Raw genomic sequence first — 22,303 nt, 5'->3', positions numbered from 1 at the left:
TTGTAATATTTCCTGCTTTGCGCGGTATTAATTATTTTTTCGGCGCAATTAATGATACTACAAAAAAATAAAGTATACTACATTTATGAGCATCGTTTATAGTTTTTGAGTCGGTGTCTTTTTTTTGCATAGTTCCGTTATTTTAGCATTTATTCCGTAGTTTTTAATAAAGTGGGGTAAAAAAATTTTTTTTTGTCACTACAATAAACTACAAACAATTTAGCACCCGTTTCAAAGTTTTTTATTGAATTATTTGTAATATTTCCTGCTTTGCGCGGTATTAATTATTTTTTCGGCGCAATTAATGATACTACAAAAAAATAAAGTATACTACATTTATGAGCATCGTTTATAGTTTTTGAGTCGGTGTCTTTTTTTTGCATAGTTCCGTTATTTTAGCATTTATTCCGTAGTTTTTAATAAAGTGGGGTAAAAAATTTTGTTTTTGTCACTGCAATAAACTACAAACAATTTAGCACCCGTTTCAAAGTTTTTTATTGAATTATTTGTAATATTTCCTGCTTTGCGCGGTATTAATTATTTTTTCGGCGCAATTAATGATACTACAAAAAAATAAAGTATACTACATTTATGAGCATCGTTTATAGTTTTTGAGTCGGTGTAATTTTTTTTGCATAGTTCCGTTATTTTAGCATTTATTCCGTAGTTTTTAATAAAGTGGGGTAAAAATAATTTTTTTTTGTCACTACAATAAACTACAAACAATTTAGCACCCGTTTCAAAGTTTTTTATTGAATTATTTGTAATATTTCCTGCTTTGCGCGGTATTAATTATTTTTTCGGCGCAATTAATGATACTACAAAAAAATAAAGTATACTACATTTATGAGCATCGTTTATAGTTTTTGAGTCGGTGTCTTTTTTTGCATAGTTCCGTTATTTTAGCATTTATTCCGTAGTTTTTAATAAAGTGGGGTAAAAAAATTTTTTTTTGTCACTACAATAAACTACAAACAATTTAGCACCCGTTTCAAAGTTTTTTATTAAATTATTTGTAATATTTCCTGCTTTGCGCGGTATTAATTATTTTTTCGGCGCAATTAATGATACTACAAAAAGATAAAGTATACTACATTTATGAGCATCGTTTATAGTTTTTGAGTCGGTGTCTTTTTTTTTGCATAGTTCCGTTATTTTAGCATTTATTCCGTAGTTTTTAATAAAGTGGGGTAAAAAAAATTTTTTTTTGTCACTACAATAAACTACAAACAATTTAGCACCCGTTTCAAAGTTTTTTATTGAATTATTTGTAATATTTCCTGCTTTGCGCGGTATTAATTATTTTTTCGGCGCAATTAATGATACTACAAAAAAATAAAGTTTACTACATTCACTAGCATCGTTTGTAGATAAAAGTAAATTTAGAAAAATCAAGTTTTTTCTAAAGCGGGTTCCAGCTTGATGGAGCTACATAAGGCTCATCACCAATTAGGTCTTATTAAGGAAAATTAGTGATCATGAAACGGATACAGAAATCTGATACCCAGACCTAGAAGGTTGTAGCGCCACTGGTGTGTGTGTGTGTGTGTGTTACTATGTATGTCAAACATATTGTAAATTCATAAGACTTGATTTGATTTGATTGCAGTGTTGGCCTAGTGGCTTCAGCGTGCGACTCTCATCACTGAGGTCGTAGGTTCGATACCCTGCTGTGCACCAATGGACTTGCTTTGTAAGTGCGCATTTAACATTTGCTCGAACGGTGAAGGAAAACATCGTGAGGAAACCGACATGTCTTAGACCCAAAGAGTCGACGGCGTGTGTCACTGGAGGCTGATCACCTACTTGCCTATTAGATTTAAGAATGATCATAAAACAGATTCAGAAATCTGAGGCCAAGACCTAAAGAGGTTGTAGCGCCACTGAATTTTTTTTTTCATTATATTGAATAATTTCTTATATTGGTTCTAATTTTGTACTTAAACTTTATAGGGGATTAAATATTTAATTATCTGAAATAATGTTAGTTTTTAAACCTATATTATATGTAATCAACTCATAACACGAAGGGCCTGGGTTCGATTCCGGGGCAATAATAATAGGATTACAACGCACTCAAGCCTTGCCTTAGTAAAATAAAGAAATATGCTTGCCTTACAAATATCGTATTTGAATTAAAAATACCTATTCCTAAAAAATCAAATAAGCCATTAAATTTTTGAAGTTTTACTTCTTTAGGCGCGTTATGAAAAATTGATGATAGTGAAATTTTGCGATGCGTGCGCAGCGTGACACAAAATTAACAGAATGATGTTGCCCACGGAAGATGCTACGGCATTGGACATCATTTAAAAACAACATTCGAATAATAATAGAATTTATGTTACACTTAATGTAAGAGAATAATAATAAATATTTATTTATTTAATTTTTCAAATGTAAACTGAATTTTATTGACTAATTATTTGCATGCAATCAAAAACTATTTTTAATAATGCCAAAGAAGTATAACTTCTTACGCGCGTACATACACGCACCCTTTTTTTTTCACCAAGACATCAAACTCAGTACTAGTTAAATACATACCAGTAGCCGATGCTGTATCTGTTTTGTTCATGTCAACCTGCTTCAGTGTCAGCTCAGGGCTCTGAAAGGATTTATTGGATCGTGTCTGATGGACCTTCGTAAACGGAGTCGGTGAGTTTGGCAAAGACAATGGGCTGTTAACTAAAAGGGGAGAAGTGGGTGTCCCCACGGCCGAAGGTAAGGACAGTTTGGATTCCGATATTATATTCGTTTGTATTCCTTCAGTTTCTGAATCGGTACACAGAACTGTGGGTAGTGATATTTTCGCATTCTCCTTTAAATTGTCCTCGTCGTCCTTTGATGTGTCTGACATGTTTACCTGTAATCAAAGAGAAATATTTAAGTATGTGAATTCATAGTTCATTTTGAATACTAGATTTTAATAATCTATAATCAAATTAGGCTAAAAGGCAGGCTTTCACCGGGGCTGCCCGACGTCAGATGATGGAATCGTCGTGATCGTAGAACAATGTCGGATTTGAAAAAAATCCAAAATCCACATTTTATCATATTTGGATACTACATTGACTAAATATTACGGCTTCATTTAAAAAAATCCATGTGTTTTAAATTTCAAATTAATCAGTCGGTAAAGTGACGGATGTGATTGAAACCTGTGATTTTTCTAGAAAACTGAGTAATTTTATGTTATTATTTTTATTTTGTTTCAAAACAAACTCTTTTGTTTGCTTGTATGGCAATTTTCATAATAACATAATAAGAATTAAAATAGTTATGACAAAAAGTAACATGATTATATTATTTCGAAATGGCTGCCCTGTAAAGTTTACTATTTGTCAGATCCGTCACTATTCTACGACTATCACGATTAATAGTCATATTAACATAATTCTTAAGTAATGTTACTAACTCGTATTAAAGAGTTGGATGTCAGGAATACTGTGCTTTGTTTCATGTTCGTCACATCAACACTAACTATGCAAAAAACTAAAGTTTGCAACGCGCAGCTCGGACATACAACGACCACTATTTAAGCCTCGTCATGCTTACGCCCGAACTCAATAATCAATCCACAATCTCAGATTGAAAACAATCTGACAGACCGTGACAGTTACAATGACCAAACCTACGAAGACAAAGCATTTTTGGCGACGAATAAAATGCTCTTTGTCGTTCATTTTACCGAGTTTTCACTCATATTTGATAATCAATATAAACAAATAAAGTAAAAAATACCGTACAAATAACATTAAAATACACATGTGTATGTTTAAAAATTAAAATATAACCGATAGTTTTTTTAATTATTTGAAAAACTGGTCTAAGTTAAAATTTAAAATTAACTGTTGAAATCGAGCTTTCGTCAACTGTCATTTTCATACAAAGGTCTATCCACAGACACCGATCCGACCTCCCATGGATAGCTTATATCGACAGATGGCTATTACAATCCGTCGATTGGTTATTGGCACACTTTTACAACATTTAGTTTAAGATTACTATCTCAGAATGGTCCATTATGGATTGAGATAGGTTATTGGGTTCGGGCGTTAAGCTATCGCAGAATATGGTTTATTGATCAATGCAATCTGTGTTGGCATTGAATATTGTCTAATTGTTTTTTTTTATAATATGTATATGTGTAGCTGTAAGATTAAATATAAATAAATAACAAATTATACGACATTTGAGGTTTTTAAATTAAATCACTATCAATTAAGGTAATGACTAAAACGATTTAGTGATGTCCTGAGCGGATAAGCGTTATATAATCTGTTTTAAATATATTTTGTATCTGTATTATTTAACACAACACTATACAACTAAGAATTCACAAAAATGATACTATTATCTGTTCGATATCCAGTATCAGATAAGCAGTCGTGGACGTGTTTAGTGTGATTTAATTTAAATTACAATGGATGTTGATATACCAACTCCATTTTCAGCGAAATTATTAAATGTCATAAGAAAATGTTTACTTGGTACGTTTACGCTCTTCGCCAGTTTGTTCGCCGTTTGCCGTAGAAAAAGGATACCTGTTATAAGTGAGGATATTTTGAAGTTACCGGCGATTGAAGTTGCAAGGAAAATTCGTTATAGGGAGGTAAGCTGGGGAATCGCTGATAGCAATCAAATGGTCCATCGCAGCGTACATAATCTATACGTTTCTGGGATTTAGGATTATGCTGTAAAATTTTCCGTTTTACAACAAACGAATGCACAATGAATAATATAGGTTGACAAATTACGTTTTAACATTTAAAATAAAGTTCCATTTTTAAATATTTCCCGCCTTTCACAGATTATAAACAATTGCTAATGTCATTTAATTGTATATAATCTATATTTTTTTAAAGTTTATTTATCAAAAGTAATGGTACACTTCAATTAAGATGTCGCTTATATTAAATAACAATGAATTCCGTGGCTCTAAATTCTATTCCGACAAAACAATTATTTTTAATAGGTAGACATTTAATAAATGACCAATGAAACTACTACACCATATACATAAATGTGTGTATATGGTGCCCCATAACCATAACTTCATCCAAGACCGATTTTAATTCAATAAATGCCAAATGGCTCGCTAGTGCGTTGCCGGGCTTTTAAGAATTGGTACGCTCTTTTCTTAAAGGACCTAATATATTATCAGTGGCTCTACAACCTTTCTAGGTCTGGACCTCAGATTTCTGTATTTGTTTCATGATCATTTGTCAATCTAATAGGCAAGTAGGTGATCAGCCTCCTGTGCCTGACACATGCCGTTTCTGGGTCTAAGGTATGCCGGTTTCCTCACGATGTTTTCCTTCACCGTTCGAGCGAATGTTGAATGGGAAAATAGAAAGAAAGTCCAGCTACACAGCCGGGGATCGAACTTACGACCTCAGGGACGAGCCTACGCTGAAGCCACTAGGCCAACATTGCACATTAATATTTATACTATATATAATATTGATTGGTATTTTAGATCACAAGTGCGGAAGTGGTTCGAGCGTGTATTAAAAGAATCGAAGAGGTGAATCGAACCCTCAACTGCTTTGTGTGTGACCGTTTCGAGTTAGCCCTTCAAGAGGCATCAGAAATCGATGCCCTCATACAAAGTGGGATAAAATCTACTGATCAGTTACATGCGGAGAAGCCGTTCCTCGGAGTCCCATTCACAACAAAAGACAGCATATGTGTTAAAGGTAAGAATACAAAAAAAAGTGCGTGCGTACAAAGTACACATGTCAGAAGTGAAATTTCTTAGAGATTTAGAGGGAGGGAAAAAGGAAGATATGTTAGGAATTTAATTGTCATTAAAACATTAAGTGTTGAAAATTAATACAAATTATTAATTTATTTTTTTAATTTATTTCTTCTATATATAAAAACACGTGGCATTTTAATTTATAATTCATCATTTGAGATTTCAATTAATTATTTTGCATAAAAAAACTAACAGTTCATAAATTCTTTTTACGAAATTTTAAAAATAGAATTTCTATAAGGTAATTCGCCCTTCTCACTCTTTCTCAATCGGTCTCAATCGCACTCTCCCTTTTCTTCGACAAAAACGCTACACATCTTCGTGGTATTATTATTATTGCGTTTCATCCGTAAAAAAATTACCCTAGAAAGAAGTTTCACTTCAAAATGTGAAGGTGAAAAGGTGCGATCGTTTGGACGTCACTTATATAGAGCTTTTTTAATCCATTAAAGTAAACGTTACACACACTAGTTGAATGATCCCCACACATTCATATTTACATTTTAACGGTATTAGATTATAGTATAGTGACAAAAGAACTGTAATAAATCACATTAAAAATATAGAATTTTGATTATGGTCCTACCTACCCTAAAGAATATTTAAAAAACTTAGCTTTTTACTAACTACATACTACCTTTTAGTAGCTACATACCAACATATGGTTCATTTTGCTATACTATCAATAGAGACTGTTCACTTTTTCGTAATAGAAACTTTTTCGTCATAACCTTCCTTAGAATTCAAAGAATAATAAAAAGAAAAAGCCGTCTTCGAGTTTTTAGCTTATCAACATATTTTGTGATCAATAAAGTTTTCCATTAGTTGTTGTTGTTATAAATACATAATATATGAATACATATTGTTTCCTATATGACTTTTAAGACTATAGCTTGATCTGTCTTAGCATGAACAATACGTAAAAGGTTAATGTAAAATAATAGTAATAATGGTTAATTTGACAGTTCTCGTCCGTTCTATGGCTACGTCTGTGATTTGAGAACTGGCAGTATATTTAAATTTAGAAGCATTATTTTTTTACTAATTCCGGGTACATTGTTACCTACCTTCATGAAAAAATGATATTTGAATTTAAGTAAAAATGCAGGTCTTAATTTTTTTTGTAGATAAGAAATATCAAGTCCTAGATACTAGCAATTATAAGTAATATCTTAGACATAGAAACCGGGTCACCGTAAAAAAAATCATTAATTTAGGAGATCTGAAAACCATTATCGTTTCTTAAAATTGATTTTCTTAGTTTAAGTTTTGTTTCAATATATTGTCAGTCTATAACATTTTTACACGCTTTATATTAGCTTCACCTGTATGTATGTATGTATGCATGTATGTATGTATGTATGTATGTAACCGACTCCTTCGGACTCGATTTTGACCCACTTTTAACGGACAGATTTAATTCAAACTTTGCGCACCTGTCAAAGATCGATGACAATGCAATAATCCGAAAAAAAATATAAAAAAATTTAACTAAAAAATAAATAATAGTTAAAAAAAACTAAAAAACACGCTTTTAAAGCACATCAAACTAAAAAGTGAAAAATAATTCCTAATTTAGGCTGAAAATGGTAATGAACAAAAAATACTAGTATTATTGTGAAAAAGCGTGGGGCGCCATATTTTTCGTCTATCGAGCAACCCACGCGTGTTTTTTAGTTTTTTTAAACTATTATTTATTCCGTACTTAGTCCTAACGTTTTATTTCCAGGACTACCCGCAACATGTGGAATATATTCTAAAAGAAATAACATAGCCACTGAAGATGCGGAGGTAATCAGATTACTACGTGAAAAGGGCGCGGTTATCATCGGCCTCACTAATGTACCGGAATTATGTATGTGGTAAGATTTGGTCATTATGTATTTTCCTTAGTACCACACCCCCCCGGGGACGGACTGCTTGGGTGGTGATGAAATTATCATTTTCACTGATGACAACACTGTTCCGCAATATCGGAGAGCAATCATTTTGATACTTAATAAGGAAAATTAAATCATTTTGGCGAAAAAATGATATGACGTAAAAGAATTATATTAGTTCGTATAGTAAGAAAATGTTTAGATAAACATATTCTTCAGTAGGTTTTTATCTTTATCAATAAAGCATTTTAAATAGTAAAATTTATAATCTAAAATCATAAAACAATTTCTATATTATCACTGAACATGTGTTACGATAAAAAAGAAAATGGCGGTTTGTGTCGTTTATCCATTGCGTTAGGGCATTGCCAATTTGTGTCCACAAGATTGATAACTGACAATATTATTTTTAAAGCTATAATCGATTTTCAAGATGTTTAAGTAACAAAAAAAGAAGATTTCACCAAATAGAGAACACTTTTTGAAGTCAGTTAAAGAAAGAGTGCCTATATAAGATAAGATGGTCAAAAGTTTCAAGGATCAAAATTTTATTGTCTTTGGATTACCCGAGGAGGTAACATTCAACAAGAGTCTTTCACAATAGTCAGGATTTTTAATACCATTTCAGATTATACTTTAGATCAACTGTGTTTTTCTATAAGAATAAAATTAAACATTCATAATTGTAAGAACCAGCCAAAACGTTTACTAGGTTCTTTTGCGTGTTATCATTTTTAAATTAAAGGAATACAAATATATTATATTTCCTGCAGTCTCAGTATTAGAATTAGACAGATGAAGATATAAATTTTACAAGCGTTTTGTGTCACGTGATTGTCGTATAAAAGTTTATTAATAAAAAAATTTGTTTGATATGTTAATAATTAAGTTATTTTACTTCGTAACGCTTTTAAAATCTATATTTTAAAAGGATTACTCTCAATAACACTTATTTCATACTTTCAAATAGTCTATGAGTATATTGAAAGGGTAATAATAAAAAAATCGTGTTTAGCTTTTTAAAAAATGTTAATTGAATCATGAAATTATCTTCCATTTATAATCTCTTTGGTATTTAAATACAAACTATGTCAATAACGAAACCGTTATTATACTAATAAAAGTGATTTAGAAATTAATAAAACATAGCATATCCCAAAGCAGGTACAATAAAGCTGAAATAGTTGATTTTTTCTTTATTAATGAATGTCGTATTACGACAAAACATTCTTTAACTATTTGTGGTATAAGTGAACTTTTTCTCCTTATACACAGACACTGTTAGTCCTATTGATCAATTGATGGTCCATAATAATGAAAACCGCTGTAATCCAGATATAACTGGATACACCGATGAACGTTTAATGATATTACAATGGTCTGGTCAATAGGTACGAGTGTGTGCGCGCTATTTCGTTTTTATAAAATGACTCATTCAGATGAACACTAGTGGTCGTATCAGTGAATATGCGTTGTTTATGTCGCTAAACGAAAATGTTTCATTCATAGTAGGTATATTTGTCTGTAAAATTGCCAATTTTTTTTTAATACATGAGAATAACTCTTCTAATCAGGCCACGGCTCACGTAGACAGCACGTTCACTTTCTTTAATACTCTAATAAGTATACAGCCTGTATATTATACAGGTTGTGGCGAAATGAATAGATTACATGGTACCTGTGACTAGATTACATTGTGGCGGTTCAGTAAATATATTTTATGTTTTAAGTCACTCGGTTTTCGAGATATTCTATATTTTCGAAAAGTCAAAAAAATCCAGCCTTTTTAGTGCCAAAATTCCGAATGTAGGAATTTTTTCAAACTCTCTTTTGAATAGTATACTTGGATAGACGCATTATCGAAAGACGAACTTTGATTTCGGTGCGCACGAATATATATAAATCCTCTATTAATATTAAATATATAAATATATTACAGGTGGGAGACGTATAACACGATATATGGTAGAACTAACAACCCATACGATACTGCAAGGATGGTGGGAGGCTCGTCGGGCGGTGAAGGAGCTTTGCAGGCCGCCGGTGGGAGTATTTTTGGCATTGGTATGAACATACCTTAATTTGGTTGTAGATACTATAAGTTATTGAGTAGACAAAGTAATGCTTAGCTATTTTTTCTTTGATTAAATAGTATGAAGTTGCATGAGAACCCATTAGGCTCGCATAACCACATAAAGCCTTTGGTCGGAGCCATGAAAACCACTGTAATGACCAGACTCGAAAAGATTATTAGCTATGTTCGACACTGACAGCTTGATACTCTAGAATCTAGATACAGTATTCGTGTAACAATCTAGACTCTAGATTGTTGAAGCGATGCGTTTTTTTTTTAATAAAAATTTATTGCAAGAATATGGTTCAAAAATGTGTAAGGTAGTACAATCGTAAATTCGCATATTCTGCTACACACAATTGTTCGCAAATTTGTCTTTAAAGGAATTTTACATTATTATTAGTCACATGAATTGGTCAATTCTTATATTATTAGTATCGTACATATCATATCATACGTTATTAAATTTATATCAACTACAGTGTCTCACGCAAATAATCATTTCAATAAATAAATTTTTTCGATACACCAAGTCGTTTTTTAAAAACTCTAGTCGTAAGATCTTTTAATTATTTTTACGTATCTCCAAATACGGTAACAAATTAAAATTCCATTTTACATATTTGCCTACGGCAGGTCCCTTGACGTGCCTCTTGACAGTAGTGCAATCGAGAGCTAGAATGTACTTTTACAAAGTTTTATTTCTAAATGGTCGTTGATTTTGACAACAGTTATCAAAAGTTGAATACGATAATTCCAGGCTCTGATATAGGAGGTTCAATCCGTATGCCAGGATATTTTAATGGCGTTTTTGGACATAAGGCTACCAGGAAGACAGTCTCTAACCAAGGGAACTTCCCTCCCGTGACTCATGAGGCAGAAGACTCATGTTTAGGTTCGTAATACTTAGCAGATTTAATTTTCAACCGACTTTTGAAATCCCAAAAAAACTGTAGAACATTAAAGTTTTAATTTGGGAGAAATGTTGTAAAGTTCATCTTTCTGTTTTTTTTAAGCTAGTTAAAGAAATGGATCTCGTAACCAAAGAAATTGTTATTACATAACCTTACCAACGTTATCATACAAAATTATGATTGCCCCTATTTTTTTTAAAGACAATTCACACCAATTGACCTAGTCCCATGCTAAGCTGGTGAAGCTTGTGTTATGGGTACTAGGCAACGGATATACATACATATTATAGATAGATAGACATATAAATACATATTTAAACACCTAAGACCTAAGCACAACACCAAATGTTCATCACATCGATGTTCGTCTCAGCTGAGGATCGAACCCGGGACCCATGGATTCGCAGTCAGGGGTACTAAACACTAGGACTAGACTAATGAGTCGTCAAATAGTCGCCTATGATTGTGATATATATATGAATATTAATAAATGATATTTCTGAATTAATTTAACTTACAACTGGGCAAAGAATTCAGAAAAGAATCCAATAGGATGCTAAGTCCTTTAAAGCATCATTTTTATGTCCACAAAATTAATAAAATTATCAAAATGTATAATTTACTTTTCAGCAATGGGTCCACTAACAAGATTCGCTGTTGACTTAAAACCAATCCTGAAAATCTTATGTAAAAACCCTAAAGATTTGAAATTAGATACTCCAGTCGAGGTTGGCAAGCTAAACGTCTACTACCAGGTCAATATCAACGCACCACTCACAGACGCAGTCGATTTTGAAATCGAAGCGGCATTGTTGAAAGTCGTCGACTATTTTAAATTGAAATTCAATACAAATGCCCAAGAGAGGAATATAAAACTCTTGAAGCAATCAACAAACATTTGGTTTGCTAGTATTGCGACTGACACATCGCCGGTATCACTAATTTTGGAAAATCCAAATAGGTGTAAAGTTCTTGGGGAACTTTTTAAGAATACTTTTGGATGTTCCAAGAACACTGTAGTACCTCTTCTCTTAGGTCTTTTCAAAGACATCGATCTAGACGGCGAAGAATACAGAACATTTAAGGAACTTGGTGAAAGATTGGAGAGTCTATTTAAGAATTTGCTCGGAGATGATGGAATATTCTTGTTCCCTACACATCCAACGGCAGCTTTGTATCATAACGAGTCTTTGTTTAGGGCGTTTAATTTCACTTACACGTCTGTTATAAATAGTCTTGGTTTCCCTTCTACTACTGTGCCGTTGGGTTTGAACCGGAATGGATTGCCAATTGGCATACAAGTTGTAGCCAATCATTATAACGATAGATTATGTCTTGCCGTTGCTGAAGAGTTAGAGAAGGCATTCGGTGGTTGGATTGAACCACAGAGAAAAATGCCATAGATGTTTCTGAGTTTATATGTTTTTGTATTATTTTATAAATAATAATTAAATGAATTGAACGTGTGTTTGCATCATTGCTGTATTATATTAATAAGAAAAGTTGTTTGAATCCATATTTTATAAAAGACAATTTAACTTCTGGGCCTCAAATATATGTATCTGTTACGAGATCTTGTTTTTTCCTAATAGGCATGATATTAATTATTTTAGGATTTAATGCATCCTTATTTTGGTTGCACAATGATGGAAAAGATTAAAGAAAATAATTAGGAAGGCAACAATCGCTAGAGAGCAACACTTAAAAAAATATAGTGCAAGAATAACAATTAAAAACACATAAAAACTGACTGTATTATATACCGGTCTATAACCAACGCTGAGCAGTGTTGCCCTAGTGGCTTCAGCGTGCGACTCTCATACCTGAGGTCGTAGGTTCGATCCCCGGCTGTGCACCAATGGACTTTCGTTCTATGTGCGCATTTAACATTTGCTCGAACGGTGAAGGAAAACATCGTGAGGAAACCGACATGACCCAAAAAGTCGACGGCGTGTGTAGGCACTGGAGGCTAATCACCTACTTGCCTATTAGATTTAAAAATGATCATGTAACAGATTCAGAAATCTGAGGCCAAGACCTAAAGAGGTTGTAGCGCCACTAATTTATTTTTTTATAACCAACGCAGTCATTCTACACCACAGCTTAAACCTATTTTGACAAAAAGAAATCAATAAATACTTAAAATATTGCACTTTACGTACATAAGTGCGGAGGGCCGATCCATAGGGGTAATTTCCCCTCCTGGGGAAAACTTAATTCAATTGGTACAGTATAGCTATTACATTTACAGATTCTGTATAAAACCGGTGAGTCACTAACACATTATAGAAACAAATTACTGTCTTCATAAAATCTTGAACTTTGACCCCCTGTGTCTGTCTAACCCAGTGGTGGGCAAACTTTTTTAATGGCGGGCCACAAAGTTTAAGAAATTCTAGAGGAGGGCCAGAATCATAGAAAATGCATTGTGTGTTAAAGCTTTTAATCATAATATTATTAAAACATTACAAGTACAATCTACGTTTTCTTCTGAACCGTCAAAACGTAATTATAACGCGCCGTATACTATCTATGTCGATGGACCCTCGGCGGGCCGGATTAAATACTTTCGTGGGCCTGAGTTGGCCCGCGAGCCGTACTTTGCCCATCACTGGTCTAACCTAACCTAACCCCCTTGAGTGTACCAGATAAGATTAAATATTGTTTTGAGAAAAATGAAGATTTTAGACTAATTCATCATCAAAACGAGACTTGGCTAAATTTGCATTGACATAAAAAGCCATTGTTCTACTTAATTTTCATCTAAAATGAAAGTTTTACATGAAAAAGTATTCTTGGACTTTGAACTTTTATCAAACAATTTTATTATTGTATAAATATAGATAAAAACATCCATTCTATCTGATAACATAATTAATGTCATCCCGACGGTCTTTATCGATCTGATATATAAATTAGCTTTTATGAAAAAATGTTGCCAACTGAAGGTCAAGTGAAAATTATGATATTTGTATGATAAATAAAACCTTTTTGCCAATATAATGACAGCAATTAAAGCGTAAAAACATATGGGATAAATTGAAATAAATGAATCGTGTTATAATTATAGAAAGTAAAAGTCGAGTAGGCGTTCCAAGAGACTTGGAAGAAAACAGGTATTAGACCTTATTTTAATTACCTCCTTGTCTATGAAATAAAAACAAACAAATAAACAGGAAAATTAAAAAAAAAACGATACTATAAAGGATTTCGGCGCCACTAGAATATATAGTTCGTGTAAGGAATTTAATATCGTTGCAAAACAATTGAAGACTTACCGAATTCGGTCGTCATAATCCAAGTTAAAGATATGTTCGCAATAACATTTTCAATAGGACAATCAGATATAACTTATAGCTATACAAAAGTATTAAATGAAACAGTTGTTACGAACGCCCGGCGTGCGAAAGAGACGGTTGCAGATGACTAACAAAACACGTTAGGGCCAGTGCTTCTCACTGATAGTGAATACAGTAGATTTACTGTAATTTTAGCGTTGGACAAAGACATTTTACTACTATACATATACATAACAATGGCGCCACATCCTTTTTGGTCTGGGCCGCATCTTAGTATTTATAAATTAGAAGCTATGGCTATTGTGACAATATGGCGCAACATCAATTCTATTATTATTTGAATCGCATTATATTTATTCAAGAACTAAGCATAAGAGACACACAAACACAAATAAAAAGAAATACAAGTTATAATTAGTATCCATAATTGCTTCACAGATAAGGAGAAAAGTCTTTAAAGAGTAGATAATACAACTAAAATAAACAGAAATAAATAATGGGCTATTTGACAGTTTGATGGCTTTAAAAAGCGTTATGGAGTAAAGTTATAAATATAGATTTTTATACGTCAGTCACGGGACATAAAACGGTCATAGATTAGTCGAAACGACAATGACATAGCATGGTGGTAAATAATGACACTTAGCGCATTAAAAACTTGACGTTGGTTCATTCGTTTTTACAATCTTGTCAGTCAAATATATAATTTAAATCTAAAAAATATTATTACGAATATGTCAGAATTGCATGAAATGTGACAAATGTGACAAATGAAAAATAAAAATACATCAATTAGTAAAATCACCTTATCGACTGCAAAAGCAGTATAACTTTAAATGTACTGTTATTTCAGCAACTTCGGTAACTTTTCGTTCTGGAAGCGTAGATGACTAACAAAACACGCTCATGTTGAAACTATCCACCGTAAATTGTCGTATTCGAGGCCAGAAGCTAAACGCGACGTGGTGTGGTCGCGCGTAATTTTTATTACTTTATTTTACAGCGATCTTTCACAAAATAACAGTCAAATATTTACCCGTGATTTTTAACAGTGGAAAGTTACCAGTCCAACAATGGAGTTAGATAAACGGACTCCTTTGAAGTTAAAAGTGATTCATTTTTTAAGATTGATTATTGCTAAAGTAGCTAGAGTCTTCTTAAGTTTATACTATTACAATGATAGTAAGAAATTACCGCCTATAACAAGTGATATCTTGAAAGAACCAGCTGTCGAGGTGGCGAGGAAAATCAGACATAAAGAGGTAAATTTAGAATTGTTTTCATCTTATTTAAACAGTAGAAGCTACGCAAAAACAATGATGTCAGCCTGAGAAAAAATGCATAGCCTTCGTTACCGACTTTTTAAATTACCTACATTTTAATTGTGTCTTACTCATAATTGTTTTTACACTTGTAACATCAAGACTAACTATTAGTTGTACGTAACAAAAAATTTCATTTAATTTACATACCCTACGTTTAGAACAATAAATATTCCAAGGATCAAACATCATAGAATCGTATAAGTGACAAAAAGTCATGGTTAATTTGTCAAATCACGGCTCCACCTTAAAACAGCTCCAAATTTTTTCTATCCTTATTTACGACTTCTATGTAGTACCCCAAGTAATTTTACTTTGGACTTAAACAAATATTAAAAAAAAACTGATAATATATTGACTCCGTTCCCAGTGAATTACATTAGGTTAGGTTTTTTTTTAAATTCTAAGTGGCGTTTGTGATCAGGTTAGGTTAGGTTAAAGCCAAAAATGTATCTTCTTTCATTCATTTCACATATAATGATGTTTTAATGCATGTCTATGGGGTAAAAGAGCAAGCGCCACCACATTATTGCATGGTACACCATTGCCGAGTCATGAAAATATGTAGAAAAAATTTTGAGCTGTTAGGTGGGTACGTGATTCCACAAATTTACCAAAGTCATAGTTGCAAGAATTTAATAGATAACCGTTATAAGTTTTGCTTATAATGCTACGTTTAATAATAATGAGATAAAAATTTATCGCGAGATATTCGAGTTACCAAGCATGTGTGATAATAATGTAACTATAATAATAAACATCTGCAGCGATCATTGGTTGGGTTTCTAATAAATTTTAAATATACCCACCCGCAAACAGGTCAAAACCACAGAATCATGACACTACTAACATTTATGAGTTGACATGATTAAAAATCATGGCAGTGTGTGTATAGTTATCTGATAATTTTTATAACAGTCTTGCTTTTTTAATCTCTCTCTGGCGATAATTATCCACAAAGTAATGATTTAATTCATTGTTTATTGTATATGAGTTTTTTGGTTTAAAATTCGAAGTACTCGAACAATGATACTTATAGAATAATAAAATAAATTTGTTACGATTTCCTTTGCTAGTATTAATTTTAGGATTCGAGGATTAGCGCGAACTATAGCTTTCGTGTGTCAAAATCCAACTGTTTCTCAATATAACACAGATATCCACACAAAGAGCCTTTTTTCTTTTCATGAACAACTGCAAACTCAATTTTTTACACACGTACACGCTTTCATTAGAAATGCAATTACTTAGTACATTTACAGGCTTGTAGGAACATTGGCTTTGTATATTATATAAGTTACCTTGACGCTTAACCCATTAAAGCACATTTATTTTAAGGTGTAGGTTTTAACCAGAATTTCGGATATCAAAACTAGACATGACGTAATTACAATTTACATAACTTTTTCCTTGTTATAAAATCACAAACGAATGTATTTTTAAATTATGTAACAGTACCTACATTAAAAATATATTACAAAACTACTTCGTTTGATGAATAAGAAAAAAATAAATAGCTAAGAGAGAATTATGTTTTTGGAGGAATAATATTTATTAATTTCACTATCGCAAACACATCGTCATATGTATCAGAATTTTAATATAACTAATTAAATTTTTCAGATTACAAGCATGCAAGTATTGGAAGAGTGTATCAGGCGAATAAATGACGTCAATTCACAGCTCAACTGCTTTGTAGAAAATAGATTTGATAAAGCTTTAAAAGAAGCCAGGGAGGCCGATGAACTCGTGCGCAACGGAACTAAAACCCCGGATCAATTACTCCAAGAGAAGCCATTCCTGGGCGTCCCCTTTACAACAAAAGACTGCATAGGGGTAAAAGGTATCTAAATCTATACTTAACTGATGTAAAAAGTTACTCATAGTTTTGGTATTGGTTAACATAGAATATATTAAGCTAGCAATAAACAGGAACAATTTGAATTTCTTTGGAGACTTGTAATTAGTAGCAATGATCCAATCGTCGCTAACAATCAGGCAATTCATGTATCGCTACTTAGAATTGGAGCAACCACACTGGGAACTTTCAATGTGTACTTCAGTTTTAGATGAGGCAATAGATAAAACAAAATTCACAAACATCATTGTTATTTAAAATAATGTTACAAGCAATTTCTTGCAATTCTTAACTCGAGTCTATTCGGTCGACAATTTTTATTTTTAGTACCTATATATCAAAGGTCAATTTAAGAGCACGTATATATTATGAAACGTGTTTATTCGAATTTTCAATGCCATGAGCTAGCCGGTTTCTGTTAACTCATTTTTACAAGATTTTTTAATAATATTATTCTTAATTACTCCATATGTAATTATCTTTTAGTAAATATATTTCGTTTTCGTACGGTATACTTGAGAGTATTATATACAATTGCTGATTGCAAAAAAAGTATTGTTAACACATCCAACTCTAGATTTAATGAGCTAAACATCGAAAGAGGACTGAATGTATTATGTTTCTATATATGTATTATATGTTTCTATATATTATTCTTTCAGGTCTTCACCAAACTGCTGGCATAGTATCGAGACAGAATTACATAGCCGAAGAAGACGCTGACGTCATAAGATTATTACGTAGCAAAGGTGCAATCATCATTGGTCTTACAAACGTACCTGAGGTTTGCATGTGGTAAGAAAATTAAATACAGCGTTAAAATTATACATACGATGGTTATTAATTGTTTAAATTCCATCAAATGAAACTGCTTTGTATCTGCGTCTTTATGGATTGTTATTTATATGTAGATAAGTGAACATATCGCCTTTTTGGGTCGAAACATTTTCCTTTATCCTAAGTACTGATAGTTTTATACATGTTAAATTTCATCGCTTGCACAGCGGGGTTTAAACACACCACGGTTCAGAGTCAGACTTAACACAGCTCTTAGCATTCAATAGCATGAAGTTACACGCTTTGTATAGCATAATAAAAAAACTGGATAAACCTGTATGTTTTGTGAGAACAATACTGCGATAATGCATATAGATAAAACCAGTATAAATGAATATGCCTCTTTCTCGTTGTCTACGTGTATGTGGAGAGATCAGGGACTTGAGACAGAATCACTTTTCGACAGACGTGATAATGCCAAACGAATTTGTATGAAAATGGTCATGAGATAAAGCGTGAACTGAAGCCTGTCAAAAAGTAATGTCTTAAGCCCAAGAACATTTAAAACTTAACAGGCTAGTGTAACGGAAACATTCCCCTGCTAAAGAAAATTTTGTCACATTTCGTAGTTTCTGTTTTATTTTAAACCAATTTTATTTTTATTTTTTATGTATTATATCGAAAATTTAAACATTTATACAATTGCTCCCGACGGCAAGGCTGACTGCCTTTTTCGAAAGATTATATTAGATTATTAATCATCGAGAACTTGAAGAGGTATTGGGATATCTTTACCACTATGCTGGCATAAAATAAATTATATTGATTTTCTATAATTTTTTGTCAGGCCGAAAATAAATTGGGTTGTTTTCTGATAAAATACTATAATTACAGGTGGGAGACCCATAACCATATTTTTGGTAGAACAAGCAACCCCTATGACACTACCCGGATTGTAGGTGGCTCATCTGGCGGCGAGGGCGCATTGCAAGCAGCTGCTGGTAGCATCTTTGGAATCGGTACGTGACTTAGCCAGAGTTTGCCCCAAATACTTTTGTAGAAATTTATATGTACACTAGCTGACCCGGCAAACGTCGTTTTGCCATGTATATTATATCTAGGAAACATTTTTTTTAGGTCAATAATAATAACTATCTACTATAATACAAAATAGGGGTTGATCGTAGAGGGGTGAAAATTAGGGTTAATTAGTATTTTTGTATAAAAAAATAAAAAAAAATTTTTTTTTTTCTAAAAATAATAAAAAATATTTTGGGGTGGACACCCCTTATCACTTAGGGGTATGAAAAATAGTAGCCGATTCTCAGACCTACTGAATATGCATATAAAATTTGATAAAAATCGGTCAAGCCGTTTCTGAAGAGTATGGTAACTAACATTGTGACACGAGATTTTTATACATAAGATTCATTATTGGCTTATTCATTCTGGGTGGGCATTGGGGCTGTTACAAAAATGTAACAATAGTTGTCTTTTGTAAAATATGTAACATTTTCGATAAACAGTAAAAAAAAATTGACAAATTTTAACGATACAATCAAGTAAACTTTGCAACAGATCAGATAATAGGTTACAGATCTGTTAATGAATTCCGACATTAGGGGATACATAAATAAATAACTGCTATACTATGTACATAATTAGATTCACGATTAAAATGAATGAAGGTTAATGTGATTTTCCTTGTTTTTCAGGTTCTGATATCGGCGGTTCAATTCGTATGCCATCGTTTTTCAATGGCATATTTGGTCACAAGCCATCACGTAACATCGTATCTAACAGTGGCCAGTATCCAATGCCAAATTCAGAGTTCCTTAATTCCTTTTTAGGTACACTATTATTTCTATTAGTTATAATAATTAATAAATTAATGATTTATAATTTAAATATTGTGCTTATATTGATTCAATACATAATTAGACTGTTTATTATATATTAATTAATACATTTTCCAGGTGTTGGCCCTATGACAAGGCATGCAGTTGATTTGAAACCAATTCTGGAAATAATGGCAGCCGATAACGCTAATAAACTTAAATTAAACGAGCCCGTCAGTGTGGGAAAACTCAAAGTTTACTATCAGATAAATAATAACGCACCACTTACTGATCCAGTGGATCCAGATATTGAAACGGCAATGCTTAAAGTTGTAGAATATCTAAATGTGAAACACAAAATTGTTGCAGAAGAGAAAAAAATATCACTCCTGAGAAAATCAATGGCTATCTGGTTCTCTAATCTGAAAACTACAAAACATTTCGGCTCTTACCTTATGAAAGATTATGGATATTTTTCAATAATTAAGGAAATTTTTAAAAATATTATTGGATGTTCTGAAAACACATTAATTGCCTTATTCACAGCATTAATTGATTGGGGAGGAGTAAAAATTGATAGTGATAAGTATAAGTCATATCTAAAGGTAAGAGATGAATTGGAGAAAGTGTTTACGGATATGTTAGGAGATGACGGAGTGTTTTTGTTTCCAACGCATCCTACTCCTGCCTTGTATCACAATGAACCAATATTACGGTCCATGAATTTCTCATATACAGCCATTATTAACTGTCTAGGGTTTCCAGCAACTAATATCCCCTTGGGTTTAAGTCGAGAAGGCTTACCAATTGGTATTCAGGTGATCGCTAATCATAATAATGATAGACTATGCCTTGCTTTTGCTGAAGAACTAGATAAGGCATTTGGAGGATGGATTGAACCTCAAAATTCAACCTGATTACAGAAATTAAAATGGTTCAAAAACCAGTGGTTACAAAAATTTGAAGCTTCTATTTTTATGGCATGGTTTCATTTTTTCAAATGGACTTAATAAGTATAAGATTAATATCACATAAAATGTTAATAAAAGTAATATATGGCCATTTAATATTCTGAAATAAAGATTTTTCTAATATAAGTGTCTTTCAATTACGTATTTAATTATATGCTTTTGAGTAAACAAATATTTTGATCTATTTATTTCATTAGAGATAATTTTAAATGATACATATACATCAAACAAAACAATTTACTAAAACTATAATCAGATTTACATGAATTATCATCCACTAGCAAGATTCTGTATAATTGAGATAATATCTTTCCTCTTAGCGCTTGTGTTAATGCTGAATGTCATATCACAAGATGAAATCTGTCTATGTGATCTAGCATACTCAGCCAGGCGTTCTGTGTTACAAATAACATGCACACCACAGTCATAGCCATTACTTTGTTGTACACATTCTTTATCCACAAAGTTAATTAGATCTGAAAAACATCTAATACTTTAAAATAGTTAAATCTATGTATAAAATTAAATATGTAGTTTTATGTTTTATAACATTTTAGAGTTTCATAAGATTATAGGTTTTATTATTAAATAAAAAAATTTGGTTACTATATGTTGATTGATTAAATACCTTACCTCCTCTACAAAAGTATGTCATTAGATGACTTGCAAAATCCCAAGCAACATCATGATTTATACCAGATGATGAATCAAGGTGGAAGAAACAATTTTCGATTTTGGAGTATACTAATAAGCTCCAGTGCATTCCACCAGCAGTATCAGGTGAACTATTATCATTCAAAGCAAAGAACACGAACTTCTTTGAATCTATGTTCAAAGGTTCTAAAAAAATCTTGATTTCTTCAGTTGTAACCATTTTTATACATTGAGTAACTTCAGGTGAAACAAAAAGAATGTCATTCACATCGCTAAATAGCACCTTCTCCAAATATTCAAAATAGAATGATATTATGGTATCATTTAGCCAGTAAGGCCCATTCAAAAGATCAACATCAGATTGGTGTAACAATGTTTCATGAAAGCTGAGCACCACATAAGCCTTAGCCATGACTTACTAGATTGTGAGTTTCTCTTAGTACAAATATATCTTGGTTTTATCTGGCAAAAATAATACTGAACTAAAGAAATTAATTTTAAAACAGTAAATTAAACAAGTCCTTTACCTAATTACTTACCAATATATTTAGTGTTGCGTTACATGTGGTAAGTTCTCAAACACTTTCGTTCAATTTCACCGAAAATTAATTGATAACAAATATTAGTTTGTTTCGAGAGAATATTTTTATTACTTTTTATGCCTTACACAACCTATCAGTCCACATTCAATATTACTGTCTCTATAAATCATTTTAAGACAAATCTTGCAAAAAAATTTACTACATGCGGCTTAATGAAACACTTCATTTACAAATTGTTATACTTTTCACTTCCGATCTTCTTATATAATTTATTGCATTTATTCGTAATCGATTAAACTAATGAAAATAAAAAGTTAGTCAATAGAATATTACATCCGCCGTATTCGAGATTCTACTTATATTTTTGAAATTTGAAGCCTTAGGTTGAAGTTGAACATGAGCAGTGAGCT

The 22,303-nt window shown here is 32.2% G+C and overlaps 3 protein-coding genes across 5 annotated transcripts in view; 2 read left to right on the top strand and 1 right to left on the bottom strand.

Annotated features, from left to right (window-relative positions):
* LOC125060605 (cytochrome b5 reductase 4) overlaps positions 1-22,303 on the bottom strand; it is a 60,102-nt gene extending 37,799 nt beyond the window's left edge. The window contains exons 1-2 of one of the 2 annotated variants that reach the window (XM_047665549.1): positions 21,891-22,303; positions 2,548-2,866 (exon numbers count right to left, since the gene is read on the bottom strand). In XM_047665549.1, coding sequence (XP_047521505.1) covers positions 2,548-2,860 — 313 coding nt within the window. In that variant the 5' untranslated portion in view covers positions 2,861-2,866; positions 21,891-22,303. Of the gene's footprint in view, positions 1-2,547; positions 2,867-13,910; positions 14,047-21,890 lie in introns of those variants that run through there. The other variant, XM_047665551.1, reaches the window with a different exon arrangement.
* On the top strand, positions 4,357-12,099 carry LOC125060607 (fatty-acid amide hydrolase 2-A-like). 2 transcript variants are annotated; one of them, XM_047665555.1, is made up of 6 exons: positions 4,361-4,615; positions 5,483-5,702; positions 7,494-7,626; positions 9,584-9,708; positions 10,479-10,613; positions 11,263-12,099. In XM_047665555.1, the coding sequence occupies exons 1-6, from the start codon at positions 4,427-4,429 to the stop codon at positions 12,033-12,035; spliced, it is 1,575 nt and encodes a 524-aa protein (XP_047521511.1). In that variant the 5' UTR covers positions 4,361-4,426; the 3' UTR covers positions 12,036-12,099. The 2 variants fall into 2 exon arrangements, with proteins under 2 accessions (XP_047521512.1, XP_047521511.1); XM_047665556.1 differs by lacking the exon at positions 11,263-12,099 and having other exon boundaries at positions 4,357-4,615; positions 7,494-7,619; positions 10,479-10,603.
* Positions 14,850-20,820, top strand: LOC125060606 (fatty-acid amide hydrolase 2-B-like). The gene is made up of 6 exons (XM_047665554.1): positions 14,850-15,193; positions 16,877-17,096; positions 17,774-17,906; positions 18,783-18,907; positions 19,604-19,738; positions 19,865-20,820. The coding sequence occupies exons 1-6, from the start codon at positions 15,005-15,007 to the stop codon at positions 20,641-20,643; spliced, it is 1,581 nt and encodes a 526-aa protein (XP_047521510.1). The 5' UTR covers positions 14,850-15,004; the 3' UTR covers positions 20,644-20,820.

This window comes from Pieris napi, chromosome 22 (genome assembly GCF_905475465.1).
Source record: "Pieris napi chromosome 22, ilPieNapi1.2, whole genome shotgun sequence".
Lineage (NCBI taxonomy): Eukaryota > Metazoa > Arthropoda > Insecta > Lepidoptera > Pieridae > Pieris > Pieris napi.
Note: the sequence above shows the minus strand (reverse complement) of the source record. Positions and strands in the feature narration are given on the sequence as shown.

What these genes read in the sequence shown, in the direction of transcription:
- LOC125060607 (XM_047665555.1), top strand. Translation starts at nt 4,427, where the DNA reads ATGGATGTTGATATACCAACTCCATTTTCAGCGAAATTATTAAATGTC. An exon ending in GTACCGGAATTATGTATGTG is followed by an intron (nt 7,627 to 9,583) that starts GTAAGATTTGGT and finishes AATATATTACAG; the next exon opens with GTGGGAGACGTATAACACGA. An exon ending in TGGGAGTATTTTTGGCATTG is followed by an intron (nt 9,709 to 10,478) that starts GTATGAACATAC and finishes CGATAATTCCAG; the next exon opens with GCTCTGATATAGGAGGTTCA.
- LOC125060606 (XM_047665554.1), top strand. Translation starts at nt 15,005, where the DNA reads ATGGAGTTAGATAAACGGACTCCTTTGAAGTTAAAAGTGATTCATTTT. An exon ending in AGACTGCATAGGGGTAAAAG is followed by an intron (nt 17,097 to 17,773) that starts GTATCTAAATCT and finishes TTATTCTTTCAG; the next exon opens with GTCTTCACCAAACTGCTGGC. An exon ending in GTTCCTTAATTCCTTTTTAG is followed by an intron (nt 19,739 to 19,864) that starts GTACACTATTAT and finishes TACATTTTCCAG; the next exon opens with GTGTTGGCCCTATGACAAGG.